Source organism: Panthera pardus, unplaced genomic scaffold, assembly GCF_024362965.1.
Source record: "Panthera pardus isolate Hobbes unplaced genomic scaffold, ASM2436296v1 HiC_scaffold_16, whole genome shotgun sequence".
Classification (NCBI taxonomy): Eukaryota; Metazoa; Chordata; class Mammalia; order Carnivora; family Felidae; genus Panthera; species Panthera pardus.
The window spans coordinates 93,887,949-93,910,982 of record NW_026526721.1 but is presented as its reverse complement, the minus strand read 5'-3'; the positions used below and the strand labels follow the sequence as shown (position 1 = coordinate 93,910,982).

General features: G+C 39.9%; 1 protein-coding gene across 8 annotated transcripts in view; it reads right to left on the bottom strand.

Annotated features, from left to right (window-relative positions):
- TNIK (TRAF2 and NCK interacting kinase) overlaps positions 1-23,034 on the bottom strand; it is a 396,523-nt gene that overhangs the window by 294,437 nt on the left and 79,052 nt on the right. For all 8 annotated transcript variants that reach the window (XM_053903642.1, XM_019463160.2, XM_019463162.2 and 5 more), the window contains exon 2: positions 17,705-17,770. In XM_053903642.1, the coding sequence (XP_053759617.1) occupies positions 17,705-17,770 (66 nt within the window). The remainder of the gene's footprint in view (positions 1-17,704; positions 17,771-23,034) is intronic.

Below are 23,034 nucleotides of genomic sequence, written 5' to 3'. Positions count from 1 at the left end.
CCTGGAACAAAGCTGGTAGTCAATATACATTTTTGAGTTGGAATCTAGATTAAGAAGTGGGCTGTCTGATCCAGGATTCTGAAGTATCTTCTGGAGCTACTTTGCAGCTAATCTCAACTCCCAGTATGAAAGAGCTCTTTAAAACATCTGATAGGATTCAAGGACTACACCTGATAATGCCCTGTCTCAAATATTCTTTCAGGTTAATTTTACTCCTTATCGAAATTCAATTAGGATGAGAAAAAATTAAGTATTACAGTTAAATAACCAAAATAAGTAAACGATTTCCATACAAAAAGTTTAAAGTTCTGTTGCTTTGCTTTAAAGAAAGGAATGTCCAAAGAATCTCAATCATTTAACTGGACTCCAGGTCATAGAGTATACTGCAAATATCCAACACTAGCTAACTCGTGTGTGTGGGTTTGCGTACTCATTTCATTCTTGAAATTCCTCTAAATGCATTTCATGCATTATCTCACTTAATCCTTGTGAGGTAGGTACTATTATTATTCCTATTTTTTAGAAGAGGACACAATGGACAGAGGTTAAGCAATTAACCCCATGTCAAACAGCCAACAAGCGGCAGAGCCAAGATTCTTGACCCAAAGGACCTCATGCCAAAGCCTCTGCTCTAAAACACTTTGCTCTGTTGCTTCCTATAATAATAACTACCACTTACTGGACACTTCAATGTGTCCCATATATCCTTTATACGCATTATCTCATTAACTATTTGCATCCACCATAGGCAGAATATTTGTATGTACAAGTGTGTATATGATGCATGCAGATAGAGAAGTAGGTTTGTGTGAATAACTCCACCTTCTAACCCATCACTATAAATCATTGGATCTATCTCTTAACCCTTGAAAGAAAGTCTTTTTAGATACTCTATGATTAATCACATGAAGAACTCCTACAAAAACTGCATTGTGTATCATCTTTCTCAAATTTCCATTAGGTGTTTTAAGTGAATCTTCATTTCAACATTTCAAGTTGAACAGAATTCATTTCTTCTCACATTCTTGCTCTTTTTTTCTTTTCATTTTAATATGAAATATAACAGCACCACAGGAAGTTCTGCAATATCGGTAAGGACAGAGTTTTAAGACTGTCAGAGTTTCAGGGCTATCATTAAACGTATAAAAGTTCAGAGGAAAGTCTCCAATGCATCGTAGCAGCCAAATGTCTCAAATCTGTATGTACTTTCCACTAAGTATTATAAGACTCCATCATGTATCCTGGTTATTGCCATTGCTAAGAAGATTTGCTTTCTCCTCTTCACTTACTCAAGTATGTGGTTTATCTCTCTGGGGTCTGACAAGCCAGCCAGCACTGGGCATCAAGGCCTTACCCTCATCTTCTCACTTCCCAGAAGAACAGTTCAACACAGAAGTTAAATGCCCCGTTCAGGCACCCAGCCCACCCCAAATCTGGACTTAACGCCTTCTCTTTAATTAGGAACGGTGTTTCACATAATCAAGTGATCTCTAGTCCCCAGGGCCTAACTAAGCGCATGCTTCCCCAATTTAAATATGCATATGAATAATCACCTGTACGATCTTGTTAAAAAGCAGGTTCTGGGAGGGCCTGAGATTCTGCATTTCTAGCCATCTCCCAGGTGGTGACAACCACACTACTGGACAGCAGATCACACTTGGGACACTAAAGGTCTAGTTCACAGGCAAATGCAAAAAGTAAAAAGTAAATGTCTGTGTTTCAGTTTTTGAGAGGTTCATCTTGGGTTCAAATCCAGAGTGATCTACAGAATTTTCCATTATCTTCATGTGGCATGAAAATTCTAGATAATCCTTAGAAATATCTATTCACTTTTCTAGTCTTTGCACTCCACAAGGTTATCTCATTCTAGGTAGGAAGGGAGACCGTTATCCCATACATAAAGTTCACCTAGCGATGTGTCCTCTTATGTCCCTTTATCCAACAGTAAGCAACTAATGACTTCAAAATGATGAATCCGTGACACAGATGTGTTCAATACTCAGTGAACTTCTCTAACTCAGACTACTTTGGATGCAAGGGTTGGTACCACTATGTAAATAAGGGACTATTTTACTGTACAGCTTAATGAAGCAAGTACAGGCAGTACAAATTCCTTGGAGAAAATGCTTGAACACTGAAGAGCAACTTGTGATTAGCATATCAAGAGGAATAAATAAAGAGTTTTAAGATACCTGAGGGTACTTAAGGACAGAGGTTTTTCAACAAACTTCTTAAACTTCTGTTTATACTCCTAAACTACGTGGTAAATTCTTTCTTCTTAGACACTTTAAAAGATCAGATTCAACCCAGGTCTCCTGTCTGAAAATGAATAAGGTTTTAATGCTCAGAAATGCAGAAGTAGTGTCAAGGTTACTTGATTGACCCAAGTCAAAGAACCTTCTAGAATAGCAACATATTTTGGCTGGGCTTCTACCTATCCTCTTAAGTGTGATATTTTAAAGAACATATATTTCACACATTGGCGGAATTACTAGGTCACCTGCAAGAAGCAAGATAACTCTTGAACCTTTTTTAACTGGTCAGAGCATGTAGACAGTACTGAAGGATGGCTTGTCAGTGTGGCTCCTCCACTTTAAAAGGGATCCTAAGAACTAGAGGCTGTAGTTCTCAATTAAACCAGAAATATCTAAATTAAACATTTAATTAGATCACTGAACTCTTGAGTTGAGCAGTCGGCCCCACCATGCTTTCATTCTTCCAATGAATTATATCTACTTAAATCTTTGATGTCAAAAGGTTGCAGATGGCTCACTGCCAGATTGCACCATTACTGTCAGTGTGACCAAGGGCATGTCAAACTTCCTAAGGTTCAGATTCTTCATCTGTGGAGCAGGGATACTAAGTAGTAAGTATCTATCTTCCTTATGACATTGTGGAATGGAGCCTTTCATATAATGGGCATAAGTACTATATATACCCACTCTACTTATATGCTTGCATACTAGTATGCTTCTACTGTTAAAAGAATGGGGTTTAGTCCATGAACTTTAAAAAGACACATGAACCACAAGAACAGTCAAGAACTACCACCGAAAGTCCCTATTAAATCTATGAAACTCCTGAGCCCAGAGAAGACCCGGGGTAAAAAATACAAAGAGATTCTTCCTTAGCAAACTGCCAAAAGGGTTCTGAATGCCACTTAACTTCTAAGGTTCAAGTCCAGAGAGATAGTAGCATGTAACCTCAATGTGACTTTCCACAGCACACAAGCCCACAGGGCTGTGTTTTGACTTAAGTCAGTTCTGAGACTTGAGTGTTTCATTGGGATATCCAGTCCTTCATCTGAGCAATATTGACATTTGTTATTCTAGAGGATTTTTGTAAATAACCTCCATCTTCCAAATCCTCCAAAAAGCAGATATTAATATAAAGTACCATTATTCTAACAAAATCAAATTTTCAGGCCACATTTATATCTTAGGGTGACTGCACCACCAGGAAAAGAAGTGTCCTCAACTGCTACTTCCTCTTAGGGAGAAATCTAATTCAAGTAATGCATATAACTCAGTCAATAAGAACACCAAATGGAAACATATGCCCTTAGCTATCTACTCTTACTTCTTTCTTTTTTTAACTAATATCCAGCACTACACACTTAATTGCTTCTACTCTAACCCAAATCACTGCCTATGAAGAGCGGATTTTTCTCCCCCCCATTTACTTTGGAAATAGACACCAGCCATAGAGAAGTTAGTTGAGCTCGTGTGCACACAAACTTACAGCATCTTAGCTGATCATCAGCTCCCTGAGCTGTGTTCTTCATGGAAATCTACAAAGAAAACCTCTCAGCTTTAACCAAGACCTTAGAGTGAGAGGGCAGCTGTAGCAGAGCTCTGTGAACCAAGGCTACAGGCCTAGGAGTTGTGTGTGCCATACCCTTCCTGAGAAGCAAGATCCTGAGTAACACATTGAAACCTCTGGATGTTCATGTTCTCACTCAGGAGTGGGTATCATAATCCTAACTAATCTCCAGCTTTGACTGTTAGAATTACAACATAATGACCACAGGCTTGGAAATGCAAAGATGTTCCCTAGAAGATATTTATAAATCATTTATCTGCTAAGGGCTTAATATCCAAAATACATAAAGAACTCATATAACTCAGTAACAAACAACAACAAAAACAACAACAAAAACAGTTAAAAAATGGGCAGAGGACTGGGGTGCCTGGGTGGCTCAGTCAGTAAAGCCTCCAACTTCAGCTTAGGTCACGATCTCACCATTGCAAAGTCTGAGCCCCACGTCAGGCTCTGTGCTGACAGCTCAGAGCCTGGAATCTGTTTTGGACACCGTGTCTCCCTCTCTATCTCTGCTCTACTCCCACTTGTGCTCTCTCTCTCTCTCTCTCAAAAATTAATAAACATTTAAACAATTTTTTTTAGAAATTAAAATAAAATGGGCAGAGGATCTGAGTAGATATTTATCCAATGAAGACATCCAGATGGCCACAGGCACATAAAAAGAAGCTCAACATCACTAATCCTCAGGAAAAGGCAAATCAAAACCACAATGAGATATCACCTTAAACCTGTCAGAAAGGCTAGTGTCAAAAAGACAAGAAATAACAAGCATTGACAAAGATGAGGAGAAAGGGGAACACTCATGCACTGGTGGTAGGAATGTGAATTGGTGCAGCCACTATGGAAAACAGTGTGAGGGTTCCTGAAGAAATTAAAATTAGAGCTGTCATATGATCCAGGATTTTCACAACTAGGTATCTAACCAAAGAAACCAAAAACAATAATTGGAAAAGATATATGCACCCCTACGTTCATTTCAGCATAATTTACAATAGCCAAGATATGAAAACAACCTGTGTTGTTGGATGAATGGATAAAAAGAGATGTGGGGGGCGCCTGGGTGGCGCAGTCGGTTGGGCGTCCGACTTCAGCCAGGTCACGATCTCGCGGTCCGTGAGTTCGAGCCCCGCATCAGGCTCTAGGCTGATGGCTCAGAGCCTGGAGCCTGTTTCCGATTCTGTGTCTCCCTCTCTCTCTGCCCCTCCCCCGTTCATGCTCTGTCTCTCTCTGTCCCAAAAATAAATAAATGTTGAAAAAAAAAAAAAAAAAAGAGATGTGGTATATATGTGTATGTATGTGTGTATACATATATATATACATGCATGTATACATATGTATGTATGTATATGTATATATGTGTGTGTATGTATGTATGTATGTATATGCATGTATATATATACATACACATGAATATATATATGCAATGTATACAAATGGTGACTCACTGTTGTATACTTGAAACTAATATAACGTGTCAACTCTAAATAATAAATACGTGACTAATAAATTTAAAATAAAATTAAAAAGGAATACATGAAAAAAAGTTAATTAACTTAAAAAACAAAGATGCTCCCTAGAGACTATTGCACAAAACAAGGAGTCTCTTCAACACCAAAATGCAGATGACCTAATGCTGGGGTGTGAGGTAAGTGGTAAGTGGGGTATGACAGGAAACCTACTTACTTTTAGATATTAACAAACATATGGATTTGAACAAGAACTAACACTACGATGCATAGTATTCAAGTCAAATTTCAAAGAGCACACTTAACCACAGTATTACTCATCAACTTAACCAGAAATTCATAAATCTCCTGTGCTTCTGGATGGAAAAACAATATTAAAAAAAAAGCTTTTTGTTTTGGAGATTGCTATTTTGCTTTGGGGTTTTTTTGTTTGTTTGTTTCTATTTTGTGTTTTCCTCCATCCCTTATCAACACTGATTTCTTGACCACATCTTAAATTTATAGCATATTTACTCAGATGACTAACTGTAGGCTTTAGTCTTGTTCAAGCAAGTCTTATCTTCAGCAACATGCTAAAATCACCAGAAGGGTTAGCTGAGGGAAATCAGGATCTGCTTAATTTGAAACTCCTTTTAAGAGAATCTACAATTGAGGCACCTGGCTGGCTCAGCCACAAGAGCGTGTGACTCTGGATCTGGGAGTCATGAGTTTGAGTCCCACATTGACTGTAGAGAGTACTTAAAAACAAACAAACAAACAAACAAACAAACAAACAAACCTTAAGAAAAGAGAGAGAATCTACAATCAACTCTGCCTCCATCCAAAGAAAAGGACACAGTGCCCTGTGTTTTCACTAGCCTTCACTGTTTTGACACATAGTAAGAGAATGAGTGAGATCGACATGGGCAAAACTTGCCACTGAATCATCTGATAATAGTTTTTAGAGGCACTGCTAGTGTTCTTCGGTTATGGGTACTATATACCTATAACCTGAAGGGGAAAAAAAGGCTGAATAGTGTGGCCCTTAGTGGTACTAGAAATGAAGAATCTTTACACAAGTATTCCCAACTGGCTTTCATGATAAATTACACAATAAATCGTTTGCATCCTCATACTGTAGCCAGGTCACTCTCAACTACATTACCCAGAAGTTCTTACCTATCATCCTCTGTTTCATTGTCCCTCCCAGCCCCCCAAATCCTCACACATAAACCTAGATCCCCGAGAGGGGCAAATATAAAAGCAAAGAGTAAGCAATTTGCTACAGTGCCATGCCGGGTTATGGGTACCTGGTTTTCCCTCTGCTCTGGATAGAGAAAAGTACGGATTATGCACCTGGCAAATATTTGCATGGTCTCCAGAGCAGTTACATTCATCCATTTGCTCACAAAAGTACATAACTACAGCTGAAAGAAAAAATCAATTCAATTCAACAAACATTTAACAAGCTCTAGTCTGATTGCTGAGCCTTTGGGAAAAAAAATCATGCACCTGGCTATTGAAGCCGATTTTTGAAGAAGTCTAGAAATATGCTATTCTCTCCCCTCTCCCACCAAAAGCAAATCATGAGAAAAAAAGCAACCAATTCCCTCAAATGATCAGCACAGCCCCATTTCATATTGTAAAATGTAACTAGTGCAAAGCATGCCAGTTCCTTTTTGTAGAAGGAAAATAATTCCCTTCTTATCTTTCTGGGGAAACAGCAATTTGGTTTGTTGTATAAAGGACAGTGTCTCCACTTGCTAAGAAATCAGTGATTAATTACCTAGTCATCAATCACCTGTCAGTATTTTGGATCTAAAGATTAGAATAACTACATATTGAAATAAGTCATGGCATCATTGCTTTACATTCTGAATTCAGACTTATCAGGGATCTACATAAAATGAATTCTAACATGCAATACAAGGGCAGGGCAAAACCAATCCCTGTCAAACATTTAAAGAGATTTAGGCTACTCAACCACGAGCCAGGCTCTATCACCTACTTGGTGACATCAGGAAAGTCATGTATAAACTCTGAGACCTCAAGGGCTCTGTCTGTAAAACAGGGGTAACCATACCTCTTTTATCTCATTTGTGGGCATCATAAAGGTCACGTGAAATAATGTGAAGGAGGGTTTTATGAAAATGGTTAAATTCATCAGTACTGATGCTTAACTCCACAGTCCCGAAGACATGGCAGAAGGAAAAGCTAAGAAAATCCATCTCTGTTCCCCAAAGTGCAAAACAGGGTCTTTACAAGTTCAAATGAGCTGTGGCCCCTTTTGTTTTCCCACAGGGATGGTTATAGAATCGTGTCCATGACACTAGTTTTAGAAAGAAGGGAAAACACTTTTTCCTTATCCTATTTTTTTGTTACATGATGCAGTAGGTGGATACTTTTTATTTAGCTTGTCAGTATTTAAGCTGCTGTTGGCTATTAAATATTATATTTAGTGTCAGTCTCCGGGATGAAACAGTTGACATTAAGCAAAAATGACACATATTCCACTAAGATAGGGCGTTCCAAAACTCAGCAAAACATAGGAGTAATATGATCTTTTTCTTTTTTAAATCATCTACTCTATATTGGCACTAGAGACAAAATAAGGTAATGTTCTGGACCTCAAGGAACTCAGAGTTTAGAGTGGAAACAGCCAAAACATTACAAAACTGTGAGATCACTCTAGCGAGAAGATGTCAGTAGGTAGGTGTCACAAGGTACAGAGGAGGGGGCTGCTGTCTGAGCCAGGTGTTCAGGAGGGAGGGTAGCTGGCATGAAGAAATAGCGCCTGCTGTGTGCATGAGTGCAGCACTGAGATAGTGCTGAAGCACACTGTGAGTCAGGCTGGAGGGAGAGACAGAGATCCCATCATGAGGGACCTGGGAATGGAGGGTGTAGAACCTAAGAGTGGGGAATGCTCTGTGGATTGATGCAAGGAAGGGAGTATCACGTGAGCGGTGCATTGATGAAGGAACAGCTGCACGAAGGAGACCCTGACATTCCTCCACCCAGAACATTCCACTGTGAGCGAAATACTACATCTAAAAGAAATTTCCTGCTAAAAAAGGAAAGAGTTGATACACTTAAAGGTAAAAGGGAACCTAACTTGTAAAACTGTAATAAATGTAACCACAGCCTAGAACATGTTAATAGAGGAAACATTAGCCACACTCTTTTAGGATTTGTACAATATGCTTGTACATTTTTTATTGACCTCGACTTCTACTTCCACCTCAACCTAAAAAGGATCATTTTATGTACATATAAATGGGGTAGAAAAATCAAGGACTCAGTCAGTTTCGGCTTCCTAGAACAAGATGTAGCCCTTCAGGTGCTGGGTACTCAGTCAACTGGAGGGTCAAGTGGGTTGTCGGTGAATCATCTTGAGGAAAGCCAACACACAGACAGGCAGATGTGCAGGACCATTCCAGGCTCACTGGGAAGCCTGAGTTGCAAGACACTATCCAGGAAACGATTACCTCTACAATTAAGTTAACTGGGAATATTTTAAAAAGAAAAGACCAGGGGGACACCTGGGTTGCTCAGTCGATGAAGCGCCCGACACTTGATTTCAGCTCAGGTCATGATCTCATGATCTCATGGTTCATGGGATTGAGCCCTGCATCATCAGGCTGCATGCTGACGGTGCAGATCCTGCTTGGGATTCTTCTCTTCCTCTCTCTCTGCCCCTCCCCCATGCAGGTTTTCTCTCTCTCTCTCTTTCTCTCTTTCTGTCTGTCTCTCTCTGTCTCAAATAAACATGAAAGAAACAAAGAAAGAAAGAAAGAAAGGGAAAAACAGAAAGAGAGAGAAAGAAAGAAAGAGAAAACAGAAAGAAAGAGAAAGAAAGAAAGAAAGAAAGAAAGAAAGAAAGAAAGAAAGGGAAAAAGAGAGAGAGAAAGAAAAAGAAAAAGAAAAAAGAAAGAGAAAGAAAGAAAAAAGAAAAAAGAAAAAAAACAGAGAAAGAGAAAAAGAAAGAGAAAGAAAGAGAGAGAAAGAAGAAAGAAAGAAGGAAGGAAAGAGAGAGAGAAAGAGAGAAAGAAAGAGTGAAAGCAAGCAAGCAAGGAAGCAAGGCAGGCAGGCCAGGGACTGGGGGGAAGAAGGGAAATAGGGAATGAAGAGTTATTGTTTAATGGGTACTGAGTTTCCGTATGGGACAGTAAAAAGTTCTGGATTTGGATGGTGGTGATGATTGCACAACTATGTGAATGTACTTAATGCTCCTTAACAGTATGTTGCGGTATGTATACTTCGCCACAATAAATAAGAGAGAAAGAGAAGCAAAACCAAAAAGTAGTAAGATTTTGAGTAAATTCAGCAAGGAGCCTCATACTGTCTTCCTGAATGTGATGCACAGACCAAAACACAGTTTATCAAGAAATGCTTTAAAGAAAAGTATCAACGGGAACATGCTAGTGGTCTGCCAGAGACTGTATGTTCCAGGGGACTCTATCATGTAATTAGGGCAGGTTTTCTAAAACAATAGAACACTTCCCCCTAAAGGAGACAGATCTCTTCACATAATCTGGTTCATAACTTTTCCATGAAGCCTAGTAAGATGATATTATCATCACCATGATTATGATGGTAGCTATTTGGTATTTATTAAGAGTTCTCAGTGAGCCAGCTGCTAGTCTTTTCTTCTTTGTTGTAGATGGGAACAAAAAAAGACAAGTTCTGTGCATTGCTTTGGAAAGTAAGCAACAGGACCCAAATCAGAAGCAATGCCCAAGGCCACAGCACTTGGCAGGAGATGTTGTACTCAGCCTGATTTGGAGGCCCTGGCAATGCTTTGTTCCCCCATTCCAAATCCTCACCGCCAAGCAGCGCTCCAACTTAGAAAAGAGTATGTATTTGCTTGTCAAACAGCAGATATTTCTTTTTGCAGTCGCAAAACGTCCAGTAGATTTCATAAAATTACTGAGGTTAAAATTACTGAGGTTAAACCACAGAGATAAGAAATTCAATCTCTGGTTTAATTAATTGGTTAGTAATAATTGGTTATTCTTTTTTTTTTTTTTTAAGTCTCAAATGTTTCCCATGTAAAAAGCAGTTAAAACTGTGCATGGCTCTAAATTCTGTGCCTGTAATCCTGGCAGAGTTTTATTTTACAGGTTGCAAAAAACCCCAAATAATGGTAATTACATAGTAAGTATTGACTGTTTAATTACATGAGACTGCCTTATAATCACCAAGTCATTAAGGGTGTTATGAGATCTAAAAACTACAAGCCACCAGAGTGCTGTGCATCAAGTTGTTTGGCAATTCACTGATATGAGGTAGAATGGAAGTATTTTGAACTAAAGCAATCTCAACACTTCAAATGAAAGGTGGGTACACATGTGCCAAGCCAGCAGAAGATGCTTATTAATAAAGGCTGATGCTGAATAAGTGAATAAATGAGGTGAACGGAGCCCCATGATAGAGGTAAGAGTGGTAGAGACTCCTTCTCAGAGGCAAAGACACCAAGAAGAGCCCCTATATCACCTGAGAAGCAATACCTTAGTCCAGTGGCTCTCAATTCTGGCTGCACACTAGAAGCATCTGGAAAGTTCTGGAAATCACTTCTACCCAACCATACACCAAACCAACTAAAACCAAGTCTTTAGAAAAGGACCCAGATATGTATAGGTTTTCAAAGCTATCCAAATGATTTCTATAAACAGCGAGGGCTGCGAACCACTAGTAGTAACAAGAAATCCCACGTCGTCCCCTGCAGCAAGTTTTGGTAGCAACTATGGAGGTCTTGCCGCCTAGCAGAGAAAGAGACCCTTCCACATGGCATGTGGCATACAGGCACTCACATAGGTCTTCCCTCTGTGCTCACATAGCAACCATCGAATTCATTACACCCGACAGATCATAGCATGAGGTAGCATGGTCTTAAGCCAAGTCAGACGCAAACAACATTGAGATCTATGAGGATGAAGAGTGCATCAGCCAACACATTTCAAGGGTGAATGATTCACTCTCACCCACCTCCTAAAGTTCTAGAGTGGTACAACCAACTCTTATTTCCTGTAATAATCCACCTTATCTTTACAAATCACTGAGAGGTTGAGTTTTCTTTTTTTTTTTTAAACACTAAAAATCAACTATAATATCTAAATGGTAATTATGTCATTAAACACCATGTAAGAAGTATTGCAAACTGGATTTAACATAAATAATGCAATTCTTTATTGCACACACAAGGCTATGTGTGTTTCTGACTTCACCTTCTATGAATGCTTCTTTCAGATCGTAAAACTTATAAAAATAAGACCATGGAAAGAACTGGTAAGCTAGGCTCCACTGGCACATGTGTTTGGGAAGAAGAAAAGGTTGCTGAGTGCCTACTGTGTGTCAGGTGCTGTGCTGAGGTCTTCCATACACATTACACTTCGGGCTTCCCAACAGCCCTACACTGTGCTGTTACTAACAGATGAAGAAATCCAGATTTGGAGAGTGAGTTGGCTATCTTTACACAACCAGAACGAGGCAGAGCCTGACTGTGAATCCAGCTCAGTCCTGTTCCAAAATCCTTTTTATTTTCCACTTACAAAAATGCTAAATTGCACCCCAAGATGTGCAAATGCCAAGGCCTCAAAGCTTCTTCCATATCTCCCTTCCACAATCCATTCAGGTCTCTACTCTGCCTGGGCAGCATTAATTGCTCCATATTCTATACTCCCACTGTCTCTGCCCACCAATTTTAAGAGTTTTGCTATCTTGTCTCATCCTTAAAGAAATGGTTCTCAACTGGGGACAGTTTTACTCCCTAAGAAATATTTGGCAATGTTTGGACAAATTTTTGATTGTCATGACTTTGAAGTGTCATTAATATCTCATGGGTAGAGGCCAAGGATTCTACACGTTCTAAACATTCTACAATGCACAAGAGAGCCCTCCACAACAAAGAGCTATCCGTCCCAAAATGTCAATAGTTCCAAGATTGAGAAACCCTGCCTTGAGTGATAATGTGGTTTAACAAATGTGCTTTAGTGTCTTCCCCTACAAAATCATGAGGAGTAACGAAGACAATACATATGAAAGCTTTTAGCACATGGTAAGCACCCAGAATCCTGATTAGATAATCTGACTGCACACTTTCGTAGAGTAGGAACCACCTCAGTTGGCTCTACATTCTTCCCACACAAAGCTCAGGGTTTTTTCTTTTTTTTTAAATTGGCACTCAACAAATGTTGAAATAATGCACTCTTTGTATCGGAAATTCTTGATTAAAAAAACAAATGCCACTATTATCTAAGAAATACAACGTTCTCCCCATATTCATTCCTTACTAAACAACAAATGAATAGTATAATTTCATGATTCACTAGAACAGACTATGAAAAGCTACATTACATCTTGAGTATATCATAGAATCATCTCTATATCGAGATGATTGATAAGCTCACTATTAAAATGCCTTGTGTTACTTTAGCAGAAGGTTAATTAAGAGATCACAATACACAGACTTGAGGAAATCTCATGCAAGAGGCTCAGATTCTTCTACCTACACCAGGTCAGTTTGACCATATCGGTTCTCAGGTCTTGAGTTGAATTATTCAGGACAACCTTAAACTGTAATCACAACATGTCAAATAAAAACACCAAATGTTTAATATCTCGATGAGTACATCAAACCTGGTTGGCATCATATCTCGGGTCAAGATCTTTATGTTTTTTACTTTTCTCAGTTGATATAAGCTGGAGTCAGCACAGAAACCCTAAAATCCTAATGTAAATGATTACAAAAAGCATTAGGATTAGCATTCACTCAGTTGCTACAACAGGATAATCTACTTTCATTTTTGCAGTTTCTGGAGGCATGGCGCCATGGCCCTAACCATCAGAATAAACCCGTATGCTTATTAAAGGTGCAGATTCCTGCACCTCACCCCAGACCGACTGAATCAAAATTTCAAAAATTGATCCTATAAATCTACATTTTTAATAATTTCCCAAATATTTGTTTTGCACACTAAAGTCTGAGAACCTCTGCCAGGAGGCTGGACCCCAGAAAATGGATTTGCCTCACTTTGTAAATTTCCAGCATGGGTCTGGCTTCTACAGACTATGAACAATTCATTTAACATAAACTCCACATCCACTTCCGACCATAAAAATAAGTAGGGCATTTTGTTGATTACTTTTGTGCAAATAGGCATTTCTGAAGTAAGTAGACTAATATTTTATGGCAAACACTGAAAAAAAAACCTGGAAATGAGTATAAAAAGAATTCTCAAGGAAAACAAAGCTCAATTCTGAGCCCCACAATGGTCAACGTCTGCTATGCGCCAGACTGAGGAGACAGTGATGGCTAGAGAGACTAGGTCCCTATCCTTATTTTTCCTTTATTTATGCATTTAAATAGTTTAATATACACTCAAACAAAAAAGGAAGATGATTTCAGAGTGGCAATGCCACGAATTCAATAAAACAATTTCATGCGACAGAGAAAGTCTGTGGGGGAAGGAGGCAGAGGTAGTGGCTATCTGTAGTAGACACAAGGATGGAAAATGGCGTCCCTGAGGAGGTAACATTTGAACTGACACCTGAAGGAGAAGGCGCCAGTCATGAGAGGGTTGGGAGAAAGTGTTCCCGACAGAGGAAACTGTGCTGTAAAGACCCTGAGCTGTGAACAAGGTGCTCATGAAATTATTATAGGAATTAAATCAGAAATCAGATCGCATATACAAGATGTTCTGCAAAATAGAAAGCTATTTAGAAGTATAAAGTATTATTTTTAGTAATATATTAGAACAGTTCTGGAGAGAAGCTGCAATAATGAAAGGCCTCAGATCTGTGTGATATAAAGAATTAATCAAGCAACTTGAGGCTATATTGCTTAAAGAACAATAGACACAAGTATGTGTTTGAGTGAAGAAAGGAGAAGTCTTCTTTGAATATTTCAAGAACTATGTTCTTGTGGAAGATGATTCATTTTTTTAAATAGCTCTCAGGGTATGGAGCAACTTGAAATGGTAAACATTTTAGAAAGGTAGAAGAATCTTGGCTCATAATGATAATGAACACTCAAAGAGAGTTGTAGGAAAATGGACTGACTGGAAGGTAGTGAGTTCCATATGACCAGAAGTAATCAAGGTCAGGCTGAATAGACATTTGGCAGAGGAATGATTGGACTAGATTACCTAAGAGGACCTCTGCAATTCTTTGAAAACACACATACATTCACTCGAGGTGCTCTCTCTCTCACACGTCCTGTAACCTCCAAGATGGCCTCTTCAGTTCATGCTTTACAACTTTGGGAGGTTTTGAGAAAAACTTGAGAGATGCTGAGGATTCTACCATATTCACAATTCACCCTGTCATTCTGCAATAAATTATGTCTCCATGTCCATAATAACCAATATATATTTCAAAATGGCAAATTAAGAAACCGGATAGACCAACATTCATTTTTGAAATTTGTGGCTAAGATTTAGTGGTGTTTCAGCAGTACACATTAAACAATTATCTCAATATATTAAAATATTAAAATATTACTTTATTGTAACAAAAACATTATCTGGATTCCATTAGCTCCCAATAGGTGGCATGCCAATAAATAGCCAAAATCTTTAGCACACAGGTATGTGGCTTTTTGTTGGTTTGGTTTTTAATGGGAACCATAGGCCCAGGAAGATGATTTCTACAATAAAAGTCCTGACAGAGAATCACTACTCTATTATTTATGTATTAAATCCAATAAATAAAGTAAAAAACATAGTGACTTGTCACTTGACCACCTGGGACCAAAATGCTAAACGGTAAGCCTTCTAAGGACAGAGAGACCAAGCCAGACTTGGGAGTGAGACTAGAAATAACTTTGAAAATCTAAACATTACTAAATGACCTTTATATGTCCACACCCAAATGCATGTGGTTCATATTCAGATAGATTGCAGAAAATGTTCTCTTAATATCTACATTTTTGTGCACATTTGTGTTTATTGTATTAAGTACATTTCTTAAAAACTACTTGCAAATAAAATTCTATCATGTCTCTCTTAGGACAACTCACAAAAATGAATCTTTCCATAAAATAAAGACAAGGTCTATGTAATTGTTCATAAAATTAGACTTCATTTTGTAAAATCCAGGAACACCAAAAGCTGAAATCAACAAGTTGAAATCAAACTTAATACAAAGAAACTTTAAAACTTAATACAAAGAAAGAGTTTATCATAGAATTTTTTTTTGGTATACAGATCTCTTCTCAGGGCTATGAAAATTTCTATGTATGCTTATAGTATTTTAGAAATATGTCTATTCCATAAAAGGTAAATATAACCTGTAATGTGAACAATCACTTCCTAACTTATTTTTCTTTAGGCTCACATATATTAGATTGTGCTATTTTATTAAGCTGAATCCCTCAGAACTCCGGGTAACAAAAGGACTGGATTAGTGGCTCAGGAAACCCAGGTATCTCTGTCCAGAAGCAGGTGCCACCTAACATCTGAGTTGCCTAGACACCGATCTCTTAAATGAGTAGGGAGTTTTAATTCTTCAGATATATCATTACCATTACAAATCCCCAAAGCATTTCTAATGACACTTGTACCTGACTAATGCACAGAGAAGCTGCGATGCCACAAAACAATACATAGGGCTGGTAAAAGAGACCAAGTCTTCTGTCCCAGAGTCCAACATGTTCACCAGGACCTTTCTTGGCAATCTCCTTCCAGCTTGAGTGGTGTCAAAGTTTTGTAACGACCACTAAAATAATGGTATCTCTAGGATAATGTTAACAACATAGTTGGTGAATATCTTTCCTCTCTAAAAAAGATCTGAGACCTCTTGACACTTGTCTCCTTTCCTTATTTTTTTTTCAGGCAACAAGAAATTCGGGATAGTTGTGAATTTTCCAAACCTTCTCATCCTTAACTGAACCTCTTTGTTGCCTTATCTTGCAAGAGTGTACAGTCCACCTCTTAGAGGTGGACAAAGTTGTGAATCATGACCCAAATGCATGTTCTACAGATGGGAAGAAGCATGGTACTGTGGAATGGCTCTAAGGGTGCCATGAAACCAGGAGCATGCCACAGAGTTGCAACTCCAGACTGTCAGCAAATCAGAAGTAATTTTCTACCTAAATCAGAGTTTAATTCATTAGCCCACATTAATTCACAAGTTCTAACCAATTTCTCAAAACGCAATAACACAATCTTCCAACCTAATTATCTTCATTGACAGCATTTAAAAGCATTTGCTGAGACACATTTCTTCCTTGTGTCAGACAGGATCAACGTCAAGTGAACAGCTTGGGTGGACGACATTCTGTCTAATTGCAAGGGGTTGCCATTTCAGGAACTAATCATTTCTTGCAAGGGAGAAATTCTCCCCTAGAGTGGACACCAATAAATAAATACCTCCCAATAAATAAAGGTTTAAATAGGTACCTGTTTACAATTGTGTTCAGATTCTCAAGATCATCGTGTGTGTGTGTGTGTGTGTGTGTGTGTGTGTGTGTGTGTACTCTTGGCATTCTGTTGAATTGGAAATATTACAATATAGATGACTTCCACAATAATTTTAATCACTTAGAGAAGTTTAGGGATCTGAAGAGAAACTTTTAAAAACAGAACAACAAAAGAGATAATTTGTAATGAAAACACCATCCCATCTAACTACCACTCAGGAAAATGATAGATATTTCCCTATAAATAATCATGAGAAAAGAACTGTGTTTTTTTGAAGGCATTTATTTCAATAGCTCATTCACTAAAACCCCCTAAACTTTAATCCAAAACAGTTCATTTCCATTTCCTTTTGATAATCAGAAAGGAAATCAACCCACATTTTTTAAACAGTCATTTTTTTTAGATCCTTTACTGGGGGGTAATATCTTTTAAAAGCATTTTGAGTGAACGTATAAGCAAAAACTACTAAAAGGACAAAACATACTTCTTATTCCTCATGTCAAGTTTAACTTTTACTTATTTCATATCTTCTAAAAGTCATTGCTGCCATTAGGCCTTTGCTTTGTGAGGTAGCCAGGTTTCTCCTAACATTGTTCACTAAACTCATTTTAATTCATGCCCTGGGCCAATAACAAATCTACTTTTCCAGCTGTAATGCTTTAACAGCTTAAATTTCTAAAGTAACAAGCATCTTTTGCTCCTTTGAAAACCAGTTCTGGCAGTGTGATGTAAAGGAAAGTAAACACTTAAAGAGGTTCAAATATGCAGCATCAGAATTCACGTGTCAGATATAGATACTGTTGTATTTAATGAAGGTCAATGCCCAAATCCCGGAATCCAGTTTAGGCAATGGGACTACAGACATATTTCGAAAGATGGAGAGTCAATTAACAAGCACATAATTTTGTTGTAAATCTGTTATAAGACATATATGAACAAGAAGGGACAGCATTTCTAATTAGCATGCATGAATCAAAAACCATATATACGCCATGCTATATTCAAATTAAATGAACCTACCTTATAAACTTGTCCATATGTTCCATTTCCAACAAGTTCCACTAATTCAAAAATCCCTGCAGGGTCCTAAAAGAAAATAAACAAACAACAAATATTCAGCACAATATTCTAGGCATTGTTGTAATCAAAAGCAAAAATTCAAAATAAGCAAATAAATAACTTTAGCTTTGGGGGTACTCATGTGTTAATATTAATTGCTATTAAAATTTAATTCAGCTACAGCTATGAAATTAGTCAAAATCTACTTTCTTTCCATTTTACATCTCTATGAGATGTGTTTAAATCAGACAAAAAGAGATATGACTTTCACTGAAACAATAACAAAGAATTAACATATTTCTCACAGTCAGATGGAAACACACTTGCAGGTATATCAGGATAAAATGAAAGAGCCATCATCCTGAGAAAGGATTCTAATTTCTCAGATCTTTCTCTATGAAGCTTCTGAGCTGTCCATTATGTTGAACACAGTCAAGAAGGGGGTGTTTCTGTGTGGTGGGGCAATCTTACATAAGGTAGTCAATGGTTCCCAAGAGCAGATCCAACCAACATAGCTGCCTCTGGGGTACCTGGGTGGCTCAGTCAGTTAAGCGTCCAGCTCTTGGTTTTGGCTCAGGTCATGAGTTCACGATGCGTAAGATCGAGACCCGCATCGGGCTCTACACTGTCAGTGTAGAACCTGCTTGGGATACTCTCTCTCCCTCTCTCTCTAGCCCTCCTTTGCTTGTGTTCTCTCTCTCTCAAAAATAAATAAATAAACTTTAAAAAAAACACAGCTGCCTCTCTCAGCATGTTTTTCTTTGGATTCATCTTCCCTCTTTACAAGGCTGTCCTTGCAAAATATGTTTCTGTGGATGGTCTCCGGATCCTGCAGTACCTGAAGAGTCCCTGCAGGATTTTGAAGACAAACTAAATTGGAGATTGATGCAAGTCCTTACCACCAAACAGGTGTCACCTAACCCTCAGAGTCAGCTAAATGTTAGGGTGCTCCACAAATGTCCAATGAGTGCTACTTCTTACTAAATTACTGTCCACAAAAGTTGAAAAAAATATCAAAGGCTATAAAATTCAACTCAGAAGCATAAACTGACTCTGACCTCTACTGATATCTAATTGGACAGAAATTATTTCTTTAAGGGCCTAAATGAAGAATCACAAACTTAAACGTCCACAGAGACTAGGCAAGTAACATAAGAGAGCAAAGTGCAGGGCGCCTGTGGCTCAGTTGGTTAAGTGTCTGACTTCAGCTCGGGTCATGATTTTGCAGTTCGTGAGTTCAAGCCCCATGTCAGGCTCTGTGCTGACAGCTCAGAGCCTGGAGCCTGCTTCAGATTCTGCGTCTCCCTCTCTGTCTCTGTGCCTCCCCCACTCATGCACCCTCTCTCTCTCTCTCTCTCTCTCTCTCTCTTTCTCTCTCTCACACACACACTCTCTCTCTCAAAAATAAATAAACATTAAAAAAAAAAAAAGAGTGAAGTGGGCCGGCTGGGGTCTGTGGCAGCCTGAAGAAGCCATGTCTCCCTGCAGAGAGGGAGGTAACATAGCTGGGACCAGTTGGTTCTTACATTAACCTATGAGCACAATATTGCCAGGTCTGAAGTTTTGTGTTTTGTTTTTGTGTTTTGTGTTTGTTTGTTTGTTTCCAAGATGTCCTAATTTTTATTTTTTTAAGTTTCTTTATTTATTTCGAGAGAGAGAGAGAGAGGCAGACAGAGAGAGAGAGAGAAAATCCCAAGCAGGCTCCTCACTGTCAGCACAGAGCCTGATGCGGGGCTCGAACTCACGAACACATGAGATCATGACCTGAGACAAAATCAACTGTCAGAGGCTTAACCGACTGAGCCACCCAGGTACCCCCGTCTTAATTTTTAAATGTTAGGCGCGAACTGTGAGGGAAGGCCAAATAAAAAAAGGCTGCAAAAGCGTCAACACTTTTGTAAGAGCACCACCATATGTTGTCAGGGTGACTGAGAGGCAGGAGAGGGAAGGCCTGGGCTTTGGATTCAGACAGACCTGGGTCGAATACCAGCTTTCCCTTGACTGGCTGCATGATCATAGGACACCCTGGGAGAGCACCTCAGTCTCTGGGCAGAGAAAACAGATATGACACGCGCCTTGCAGAGCTCTGATGAGGAGTGAGTGAGGGCCTAGCACTACACCCTGCACATGGTTGGCCATCGGCTAACGTGTAATAGCAGTCGTCCTGAAGCTGAGGGTCTGCACACCACTAGCAGCATTTAAAAGGTGAAGGGCTGCTCAAGGCTGCCATGCATGGGGAAGGAGACAAATGAGTTTGATGTGATAAGAGAGAGTCATTTCGAGTTACAGTCTTCAGCACATCAGGCCCAAGGAAAGCCCTTTGCTGTATGCCTTTGAAGACTCCGCAGAAAAAACAAATTAAAAAATAAAACAAAAGCCCAGCAGTTGAAGCACTTTGTCACTGAGAAAGATTGTCATCTGCGTAATCCATCGTGATAAAGCCAGGAGGGCAAGAAACCACACTCCACAGCCTGAGAAATCCGGAGGTTCCAGCCACGCCCCACGTGGTCAGGGGGTGTGGACAACGTTCCAGAGGGAACCCTGTGACAGGAGAGACAGTAAGGGCCCAGGGCCCTGTCAGCGGAGACCCCGCGGCTAACAGAGCACCTGGGAGGCCTCAGGATGGGAACAGAAAGTTGTGTGTGTGAGACCGCCAGACCAGCAGAACAGCAGGTTCTATTACACGCAGGATTAGAAAGAAATGAGGGAACGAACAGTGGGGGAAAAAAAGCCCACAAATGGTGGCAGCTGCTGTTTGTTTCTAAGTTGTGCTCCCAGTAGTTTGTTTTCTCAGCGGTGTTTCTGCAACAAATTTTGAGAGAGGTTCTACATTTGCTCGAAATATCTCAATTGTGTTTTCAACATTCGTTTTTCTTGACTAAAAAAACAGAATTTGAATGAAAGAGAGAAGATCCAGAAGGGTGACTACCACCTGCCTTAGGGAGCCTACGAAGCAGTGGGGGAGGGGATGGCGGAAGGGGAGGGCAGGAGCAGAGCGGGGACAAGCTTCTAGGCCCAGGGGCCAACCCACCTCACAGACCCCTCCTCGGGGCTGAGGTTCAATGGGCTGATCTCAAGACCATCTGGGCAACTGACTTCTAGCTCGTTCCTCTTGAACAGTCCACTGATGGGCCTATGTCTCAGCCAGTCAGGACCAAGGAAGTGCAATGCCAAGATTTTTGTTCAGCTGCTGGGAGAGGGGTCTTCCAGCTGGGTGCATCCAACGGACTCAGAATTAAAGGTCAGAGTAACCACAGGGATGGATTGGTGACCACCTTGGGTAGACAAACAAACTAGAAACAATCATGAAATTGGGGTGGTTCTCCAGGAAATGGGACTCAGAATTACTGAGATTTACACAGAGGGATTTTATCAGGGTTTCCACGGAATCAACACCAGTTGGGAATGAAAGAATTCGGATTGGAATTAGCAGACAGAATGATGCAACAGAACCAAAACTTCATCTGATCCCACAGGAGCTCTGGAGCCGAGGCGACTCTTCAAAGTTATCCTACCCCGGGGCATGGGAGCCTTTGCACCCCACCTCCATTGACTAGTCATTGCATACAGGCTGTCCACTGTCCCCATCCCAGAGGTTATGATCTTGTGTGAAGTGACACTCTTCTGCTGAGGACAATCCCCAGGTGAGAACAATCACTAGCTGCCTTCACTCTCAGCAGGTGGACCCCAGCAGGTGGACAAGGAGTGCCTCAGGAGCAAAGAAGGCAACTGGGTGACACATCACAGCAACCACTACAAGCATCATGGCTAGAAACGAGTACCAACGTGGAACTGGAAGAGAAGTCGAGAAGCATCTATCTTCTACAGTATGCTGACAATAATAAGACAATGGCACAATTCGGGTCATGGTATTTACAAGGAGGAGGCTCTCTGAGACCCTGGAAAGCAGAGGGCAGACATATTGTCCAGGAGCACTTGAATTAAGCACTTATCCTAAGCTTCCCTCTCCCCTACCTCCACTCCAAATACCCAAGAGCTGATGTTTGTGAATACTCCCATACACAAATGCATCTAACTGCTAGTTAGGCTCTTGTGGAATAATGCTACAGCTTGAACTGGGTAAGCATTCATTCATGTGTCTTCTCCACTCTTGGAGAACTCTAAAATAATTTCTCCCAAGGGTCACCAATGACCTCAATCTCTTATCTATAATGGTCTCTTCTCAGTCCCGTCCTGGCTATTCCCTTTGAGGCATTTATACTGCCAAGCATCATCACTCTTGTTGAAATATGTCCCCTCCCTTGTCTTCTAGCATACCACTCAGTTTCTCACAGAGATTCTGTTTCTTCCACCCAGACCTTAAAGATAGGCTGACCCCAACGTTCCAACCTCATGCTGGTCACTGAGTACTAACGATTTCATCTCCCAGTATCCATTATATCCATCTACTCTGTTCTGTTCATACAACAGGCCTCATCTTCTCTTGCCAGGACTATTTACTTTCAATCAATTCTTTCCTCCTTCACACTGAACTTTCTAAAAAGACACAACACACCATGCTTTAGAATCCTACACAGTGTGGTTCAAATTGAAAGTCGAGGTCCTGTCATTCTCAGGCCCAGTTTTCATTCCCACTCTCACGTCCCATCATTTTGTACTACAACTAACCGCCTCAAACCACCCGCTATGTCCCTAGCACACCTTACAGGCCATGTCTCTTTGCCTTGGTTCATAATGTCTGTCTGCCAAGATTATTCCTTCTACCATTCAGGCAAGCCCAGCCTTAAAAACCCAGTATGCCACCTCCTCTGTGAAGCTTTTCTCAAATTAGTACCACCAACTCTCTGCACCCACAGCACGTTGTACATAGCTCTATCATAACCACTTTCACCTAGTGCCACTCCCTCTCCCATTTCTTTCCCTTGATAAATTACAAATGCCCTGAAAACAGGGACTATAACATATTTATTTTAGAATTTCCGAGCACTGAGCATGGTGTCCAACACAGAACTTCTAGACATAACTATTTGCTGAATAAGGTTGATGCCCCACTCCCAACTCTCCACCACACGCCTAGAGGAAGCTGCCAAAATTGGGATCAGAATGTCAAGCCAAAGGTCTAGCAAACTTACAACATTTCTTTTTACAATCTAGACAAGCTGTCCCAGTCACTACCCCTTCCATTTCCCTTACCCAGCTTCCAGTTGCACAAAACTGGCACATACTCTAGCTCCTATGGTATTCCCAGCTCTAAGGAAAATTCATAAAGCCCGTTGGTCTAAGCTGTGCTTCAGGTGCATTGAGAGGACAGGCTGTCAGGATGCCGCCAA